Raw genomic sequence first — 9405 nt, 5'->3', positions numbered from 1 at the left:
ACTAGTGCAAAGTTTCACGTTAACAGCTCCAAAACTGGGATCCCATATCGACGATTGGAGAATTTTAAAGATTGGAAAGACAAGATCGTGTGATAGGAGCTGGAATCTGGAGAGGAAATGCTGAGATATGTCCAAAATGTAAAAATAGCTCTTCCCATTTAGTATTGTTTAGTTCTTAGTAGTAAGGTACATACTTTTCCCTTCAAATTAACATGCATGTTGTCACTGTAGCAGTTAATAGATCTCAATGTAGGTGGCACAACTAATCCAGTATTTCACAAAATGAAGTTTTATTTTATGCTTTATACAAGAGGTAAATAATAGAGGTTTATCTACAAACACAGTTAAAGCAACTTTAAAATCAGGGTAGCTTAGGGAACAAGTGTGCTATTTTTTTGAACCAGCATGAATTCAGTCTTTTCCAGTCACGCTCTCTGGTGAGGCAAAAATGCTTTTCTTTACCTTTTAAAAAAAAAGTCTTAAATCATTTTTCCTGTTCTCCCTTATGCTGCATTATGTTTGAGACTTGCTACAAGCCTCATTTTGTATACTTTGCAGCATGTGATTCAGACTATAAATGGTTATCAATAATTAACTGTTAAACTAATGTTGAAATTATAAACAGCACCCACACTGACAACAGTGCCATTTTGATTTGATTCATCAATATTATACCACTGCTTATTTCAAGAGTTTTTTTAAAGTCTGTATAGAACAGAGCTGCCCTCAAATATGTTAAAATCTAGACTTGAGCACTACTTCCTCCATTCTACAACAGCCTTGGGTGAGACTTGATCAGTACTTATATGTATGGTCAATTAATGCTGGCTTTTGGAATCAAATATGCCCAGTTGCTAACTGGGAGAGAGGTGGTTGGGGCAGGAGAGAAAGAGGAAGTGAACAGTGAAGCTCTACCCAGATGCTTTTAGTATATTAGAATGCATAAGTGTTGGTTTTAGCTATGTTGTGTATAAAGTACACTACTTGACTTATAATTACCTACTGCTGAGTTAAAAGCCAAAAGTATATTTTATTAAACTAATATAATTTGAAAAAGATGTTAGATTTGGTAAGTGAAATCTGTTTAATAGCAAGTTGGCAGGTTAGTGTGGATAGGCACAGTAATATAGTTAGGGTAGGGGAAAGACCATTGACCCAAGGTATACCTAGTCTTGAGGATTTAGTTTTTAAACATTTTTTAATTTCACTGACTTTTTCTGAAATAGTAGTCATTTATACAGTTAAAAGTGAGTTTACAAACAGTCTAGAAATCTCTTTTATTCATAGATGTATGTTTAAGCCACTTTAACAAGATGAACTTCTAGAATGTGGTAGCCCTGAAGCCTTAAAAGTTTTGAATCCAGTGGCAAATATTGCAAGTTTGAGGCAAATTCTATAGGTGCTACATGAAGTGATATTTCTTGATTTGGAGTGGAGGGGAGAAAAGAGTTTGTTTGAAAATCATGTTCATGGTAACTGAACCAACAGTTTTAGTGTAATGTAAGCTCTGGTGACAGCACCATCTCAAAGGTGGCAAATGCAACTTATGCACACTAGGTATAGGTTAGATATGAATAATAATGAATCGCAGGAAACTTAATAGGGGGATGAAATACAGCCTGCGGTGGTGGTGTATATCAACATTTTAAGTGTCAGGTTATTCAGTATTGAACTGTCAATTTCAGAGTACTTATGAAGGAACAATGAATGGGAAAAGAGGTGAATTATATCTTCTGTCACAATACATTTTCAGTGACTGTGTAGGGAAACAAATTACTGCAAATGCTGAAAGAGTTTTATATTTATGCATTATTCTTCAAATTAAAGTACATTCCAACCATTGAGAGGAAGGAACAGAATCATGTGGGCATCTTTTGAGAATTTAGTATATCATGCAATGGTTCTTCCTCCACCAATGAAGATGCAACTAAGTAGCAGTCTCCAGTTATTTGATTACCAGACATAGTGATCTGCAAGAAAACTTGGTACTATTTTGGGGAAAGGACAACTTGTCAAAAGAAGCTTGGCACACTACAGCAAGAATCATGTTTAACCAAGGGACATAGAATTCTGCAGCATCTTCAGTCCAATTTCCATAGTAATGTCAACTAAATTGAGGCAAAACAATATTGAAACTGCAATATTGGGAGCATCTCACCATACGGATAACTAAAAGAATTTACTGTGCTTAGAAGCTAAGCAACAAATGGGAATTCAAATACTACATAATACCTAGCTGAATTTTAGCTAGGTAGTTATTGGTGATCTAATAAACAATGAAAATTTGAGCTGCTAACATTGACTCAAGTTTTGCAAAGCCCATTTTATGGAGCTGAGATTAATGAGGTTAAGTAATTGCCAAGCATTTCATATCTTTCAAACTTCACCAGCGAGTGGGCACGATGTAAAATGCATAAGCATTAAACTGTTTTGATAATTTTGGATTCTGGAGACCAATTGTGATAGGTTTGCAGATTAGTCCTGTTTTACATTCTAAGAACCCTAACGTTTTTATAAGAATTTGTACCCATGCCCACATTATATAAATTTTAAAATGTCTTCTATGATGGCATTTTGGGTGAGTTTTTCTGCTGTTATTATTCAGAATATAGTGTGTTGCGTGACTTCTGGACATTCCATAGGTTAGAAGATGAGCTGGTCAGATGATCATGGGCTAGCAATTGCCTATACTTACAATCTACTTAATTTGTAAGTGGAAGGGGTAGTTAGAAATTGCAGGAAATCACTGAGCATTTGTGACCCTGTGTATAACATCATTAGATGATTAAATGTAACCACATCCTGGCAGGGCGTCAAATTTAATGTAAAGATCTGTACCTCAATGTGGGCTTGCATGAAAAGGGAGAATCATGACTACTTTGTTAACATTAAACATTGGTCTGACCCAGCCTCTACTGGATACCGCTGGTACAGTTCTCAGAAATTTTGTCAGTTTGGTTTACATCCCAAGTTTAATTTGAGCGTAATCCTGAGTAGAGGCCTTTTTGCTTATTTCCAGGTGTGAAGAAAGGGAGCCAATAAGGTTACTAGAATTTTTCAATCTTTTTTGTTTCAACCATCTGAAAAAATGAAAAATTACAATTGTTACAGTTTATTTTCACTCTTAAAACTGGAAAATATTTTATAGGAGGCAAAAGTTACTGCCAAGGAAAAGCATCACTGTTAACTCTTAAGGTACCAGCTGGCATAGTTTTACAAAAGTTTACAGATGCAATGTGCAACTTTAGGAGAGGAAAGAAAATTCTCTACCACGGGATGTCATTACATAAACAGGAAAGGTACAATCATGTAAATCTGTCCTAAAAGTACAGTGTACATGTAATTTTGGCTGGTTGAACATTTAACTTATCTAGCATAAAAGGGCATGACAAATGAAAAATACTCAACAAATACCCAGACATGGGGACTAGACTATCCAATCTCTACAAGTAGGAATGCATATATTGGATGAATATAACCAGATACAGTAATCAATTCAGTGCATAATCGCACAGGCCAAAGTTGCAAGGACTGCTGTAAAACCAGCAGCACAGTTTCTCGTATTTTAAAATACAGATACTATGCAGTAAGACCAGGAAGGGGGGTGGTGGGTGGGGGAAACGTTCTTTCCAAAATAACCATTTGAACTAAAACTGATACAAAGAATTATTATTGGTATTAAGATTGTGATCAGTAGCAGTACAAAGCTCTGCTTACTTTATGAATATTAAACTCTGGTTTAGTACCATTAACCACATAGCAGTTTCTCTTTCACTTCTGTTTCTTCAAAGAACTAATCAATTTAATCCATCATAAAAGTAACATATAACTGAACCCACAAAGAACCACTTGGAAATATTAATTGTTGCCAAGTAATTATTGCTGGTTTTACTGCTAGAAGGGGAAAGACATCACGTGTTCCTGCACATTATATCAAACTTTAACAGCATCAAAATACTGTGCTGAAATAGATTTCCTTATTTTTTTTTGTTATATCACAGTAATAATGTAATTTAAGGCCTTTTTGGTACTATTGTGCCATTCATTGGATGTGTTCTCACCTATAACCATGTTAGCTATGTTTTTTTACCCATTCTGTTAATTTCTGACTAAATCCCAAACTGCCTGTATTCCTGCCAATCTTCTGTACACAAAATTCCTGTTACCCATGATTTTGTTGCAACAATTATTTATGAATGTACACAGTAACTGGATCTGGTTAAGTGGTCTATTGAGAGATTTGAATATACATATTAAAACATGTAACTGCTGCACCGAAAGTGGCTTTTGACAAAATTCAAAGAATTGCTCCAGCATTATTGAATGCTCAACATTCAAAGTTGTTAAGTCATATTACTAAAGTCAAGCCTCCAACAAGAACTCTAGTATTATGAACTGAATCGGCCAATCCTGGCTAATTTACTTTACCCTTTAAGAAGATTATGGTACTGTACAACTTCAATTGCAAGGAGCTTGGATGATAACCAGGTTTACTTCTAAATGACCTTGACAAGTGGAAGTAAGAAGCATACAGCTTACAGGATTTTGGTCAATTAAATCAGATTCAGGCAATATCTATAGGATATGTCTCATGTTGTAGACCTGTGGAAGTTGCTGTACATTATTAAGTGTAACCTTAGACATACACAAGGGATCTGTTGGTCTATCAGCACAAACACACCAGTCAGTCACAGGATTCTGTAGCTGAGTGTTCTGGTAAAAAGCTGCCTTTTGTTTTACATTCAGGTTCTGCTCACTTCTTAGAAAAGTGGCAGGGAAGGAAACAAAAAACTGAGCATGCTATAAAATATATTGCAAAGCTGCCAGATGTGCATCTTGGCCATACGAGCTTGATAACTAACTAAACCAAATAGGGCTGGTAAGAATAGTAAATATACACTCACTACCAAGTAACAATTTCAAATTTTGCTATCATTGTGTCCCAAATAACTATCATTGAGTAGCACCAGAATTAAATTCTTTCCTGCTTTAATGTTTTTAGTTCTATGAAAACATTGTAAAATTTTCAGAGTTTCCCCAAACGTGAAATTCTTTTGGCTTCCTTTCATGGCTTTAGGTTGGAACTTTACAAAAAACAAATGCAGTAAATAACATGCCTTTAGTGCAATTTGATGTATTTCGGTAACATCTTTTGTAAATACTTATACAAGCCCAGTTAAAACTGTAACCTGTAATAACTTCTCCCTCCAAAGAGGCAAAAAATATACTAAGGATGACCAGGTTTACTTGAAGTTTAGATCTACTTCAGATATTCCAAATTTCAAAATTCTAAAATTCATCTGAAATAGTCAAAGCACAAGGAAAACTATTGCTTTAAGTTAAATTTGGATTTGGAAACCATCTAAAACAAATGTTCCAATGATCACTTCCAATTATCTATGCTATACCCTATGCTTGGTTCCTGACCTGAAAAGCTTCGTAATGATAGCATAAAATTGAAGGGTTGTTTGGTTATATGGAAGTGCTTTTTTGTTCAACTGAAATATAAAGTACTTATTTTGAGAAATGATAATTTCCCAAATTGTTTACTGGTTGATTTTAAGAGCACATGCTTCTAGCACAGAACCCTCACCCATCAAGTGCAGATAATGGCAAATCACGGGTGTACCCCCCACAACTTTTGGTCAAAAAATTTTAATGAATGAAACATTGTGCAATTTGCCTGCAATTTCCCAATATGCACTTCAACTCTTGAAGCCTTAAAAAGTACTGATCGCAAAAAGATCAAGTCGCAACTTGTAGAAAATATAACAGGCAAGATTTTTAAATGAAAAGTGGCTCAATTTTTCTTTTTTAAACAAAAATGAGAATATTTCAGATCTAAAATGATTAATACTAGAGCTTCAGGTATGGGCAAAAGTTACATTCAAATGCAAAAGACCCTCTGCCTAATTAAACCTAGTGGTTTTCAAATTTCAGTTTAACAAGATACAGCTCTAAATATGCAGGTTGTAGACCTGAATCTATTTCTAGTGCTTTTATAGCTGACACCAACATATGATTTTACCATAGCAACAATAGAATTTTTCATTTCTCTATATGAATACCATTAACAAGTGTGCTGCACTGTGCACATTTGCCAACAGCTAAAACAGATACAAAGCTTATAGGTTTCTATTCCTGCAAAGCTAATTTAATAACTTTATTGGTTTGAGGGCTTCAAGTTGCTGCTTCTGAAGGGGACAGGGAGGTCAGGGTTATGCTTACAGTAATCAGGCCATTCTATTATAGAACCAAGGTTGGAGCGAGGCAAAGAAGAAAGATTAAGATTGAACTATTTTTAAGCTGCTCTGAATACATGCAGGGACAAATAGATAAGAGACGCTAACTTGATGACAACACAATGCACAACTTAGAAGGCACAACATTAGCACAAACAAAAATAAAAACAAAAAGGAGAAAACAGTCCCTATGATTTAACTTCATAAAACTTGGAGCGTCAAAAGGGACTGAGATACACTTTTTGTTTCTTTCACACCAAATAAAATCAGCCAAAAATTACCAATTTGGTAAAATGTTCTTCGATCTCTATTTGGGGTGGTTAATTTTTTTTTTTACAGTAAACAGATTTTTAAACAATCTGATAGGTGAGGTCTCCACAAAGAGAACATCTCTGCAGGTTTTATAAAGGAAATGAAGACCTCCAAGTGCAGGTTAGAAACAAACTGTCAGGAAGTCAAGCTTTCTGGCATTGTTCAAATCACATCAGAACTCTGGGCTACACAACAAGATGCTCTTCAGCTTAAAAGTGCAATATTTTAAAAAAAAGGCTGGTATTTTCCAACTAAATTGACACTAATGGATTATCTGTGAATACACAAAGAAACAATCTGAATAGTGGTCATACTTTGTAGCCACAATGCTATGCACCATGAGCTATTTCTTTCCTCAAAACAATGCAATTGCCTTGTGCATAAGTATTGTAGTACAAGCGCATGTCCTTAACCTATTATTTTTCCACAAAAGTCCAAAGCTGAAGTAGCTTGTCATATTGTGATCCCTCAGACATATCTGCAGGTAGCTTCAGGGTTGTCCTGTCTATATTGATGAGGACAGCTTTATGCTGCAGCTGGAGTAGCCTTCATCACTACCAACACTTTGGAGGCTGCTGTGGTCGTCAAGGTCGCTGATGCTGGAAGTGCTAATATCGTCCATGTCTCCATGGGAGAACTCTGTGCTCTCAACATCCACCTCAATCTCTTCTGGAAACAAGCAAAGGCAAAATCATTAGCACTGTATTTAGCACTGGTGGTATTGCCAGATATATTGATTGTTTTTGAGATTTGTTATAGCAAAATAATTTTAAAGGTTTGTTGATTACAGGCCTATACTTTGCAATATAGAGCTGAATTTTAAAGGTTTGTTGATTACAGGCCTATACTTTACAATATAGAGCTGAATTTTGCCATCAGGGGGCGGGGCCCGCTGGCCAGCACGTAAAATGACGCAGGAGGAACTCCCAACGTCATCACGCCCCATTTAAATTTTCAGGAAGGTGGGTCCGCAGCAAAATCAGCTGCGGGCCTACCGACCAGTCAATGGCCAATTGAGGCCATTGACAGGATCATTGAAACACTTAAAGGACCTGCCCGTCCAACCTTAAGATTGTTAGGCAGGCCAGGAGCCCCGGCGGGCAATAGAAAAAACATCTGCGGGATGAGGTTTCATGTAGGGATTTAAAAAGTTTAATAAAGTTTTAGTGTAATTTATGAACATGTCCCATCTCACGTGACATTGTCACATGAGGGGGACATGTTAAGAATTTTTTTTTTCTATTTTTAATGTTTTTACAGCTGTCAGCGATCTCCCTGAGGCAGCACTTAGCCTCAGGGAGATGTGCGCTCTTTTGTGCGCATGCACGAAACAGCGCACTCTTGTTTTTGGGGAACCCCCACAGGAAGTGCATAGCACTTCCCGGCGGACGTCACGCTGGGCGGGCCAATTTAAAATGGCGGTGGGGCCCACTTTGCTGGCGGGGATGGGCTCCCTGCCCGCCGGAGACTGGGTCAGGCCCGCCGCCCTACAAGCAGAAAATTCTGCCCATAGAGTAATTTTGGATATTATGCTCATGGCATGGAGTCTGGCTAGACAAAAACATGCCAAAGGTAAGCTTATAATGCTATAGTGCCAATTCCATGGCCTCATACTCCAATCCAGTTATGTCAAACCGGATTGCTTCACAAAACTACCTTTTATAAATGGACCCTAATTCCTGCTGTGCTGCTGTACGTACACAGTAGAAGAAAAATAGTTTCTTGAGGCCAGTGCTCCTCCTAACACATTATATTGCAGGTGACATAGTTGAATTACATAAAAAACCAAAAACCTACTTGCCATGTTAAGAGTTATCATTTCATCCATAAGAGAGCCAATAGGTACAATAATGCAAATACATGATAGAAAGTACAACAGTTTGTTAATGTTGCTGGAAATACATCCTTCTTAGTCCTTCTAAAAAGCCTCATTATGAGCTTCAGCTCACTAATGTTGATCTTGTCACGCAAAGGATTATGATTATCATGGGCAGACAAGGTTATTGTGGGTTTTAGATGTGATAAAATGCATCAGTGTATAGCATCACTAGAAAACAGAAAGTGATTGTAGGCAACAGAAACTTTATGAAATACTACCTCGTTCTGAATCTGAATGATCAGAGAAGACGGTGGACCCTATGCTGTCCATTCGTATTCGTTCATTCTCTGGCAGACCCTGTAGCTGTTCCAGTCTCCTTTTTAAAAAACGATGTTCCCTTTCCAGATGCTCAATCTGGTACAGCGACTTCCTATCCAGCTCTTCAAGTTTCTGCAATGGAGTAAAACACAAAATGAAGAACTTGTTTCTGTGGAGCAAGATAGTCAAAGGATTGAATTACCAAGCTAAACACCAGAGAAATTGACAGCAGTAACTTTAGGCAGGTCATGAACTTAGCATGTTGTACATGTATGTGGACATCAAATATAGCAGAATCCCATTACCGTGATTAGGAGACAGCTGCTTGCAAACAACTTGCATCAACAGAACTTTAATCAAACACTTTGGAAATTGGAACTTGATAATAGTTAATAGTTTTCTCCTGAATTCCTTGATATGTTCCATAATAATTAAATAGTTAACTGATTTGTAGCATGATTAAAATTACTAATTTAATTATAAAAGTTTTTTTAAACATTCAAATTAAAATTATTACAGGTGAAATGACAATAATTTATTAGCATCTGACTTAGAAATGCAGCTGTAGCATTTTGCTTTACCTTAATATGTGCTTTGGCTTTGTTGAGTAAACCAAGTGTCGTGTGCCTGGTACACTCTGAACCCAGTGGTATAAGTTCTTTCAATCGCTCTAAACAGAGACGAAGGTGTGCTCGCCTGTAAACAAAAATACAG

General features: G+C 36.7%; 1 protein-coding gene across 1 annotated transcript in view; it reads right to left on the bottom strand.

Annotated features, from left to right (window-relative positions):
- Positions 1-273: 273 nt before the first annotated feature.
- Positions 274-9405, bottom strand: part of mxi1 (max interactor 1, dimerization protein) — a 67220-nt gene continuing 58088 nt past the window's right edge. Inside the window, exons 4-6 of the mRNA XM_041210405.1 lie at positions 9273-9387; positions 8652-8823; positions 274-7223 (exon numbers count right to left, since the gene is read on the bottom strand). Coding sequence (XP_041066339.1) covers positions 7060-7223; positions 8652-8823; positions 9273-9387 — 451 coding nt within the window. The 3' untranslated portion in view covers positions 274-7059. The remainder of the gene's footprint in view (positions 7224-8651; positions 8824-9272; positions 9388-9405) is intronic.

This window comes from Carcharodon carcharias, chromosome 17 (assembly GCF_017639515.1).
Source record: "Carcharodon carcharias isolate sCarCar2 chromosome 17, sCarCar2.pri, whole genome shotgun sequence".
In the NCBI taxonomy this organism is placed as follows: domain Eukaryota; kingdom Metazoa; phylum Chordata; class Chondrichthyes; order Lamniformes; family Lamnidae; genus Carcharodon; species Carcharodon carcharias.
This window is presented reverse-complemented; position numbering and strand designations above follow the sequence as displayed.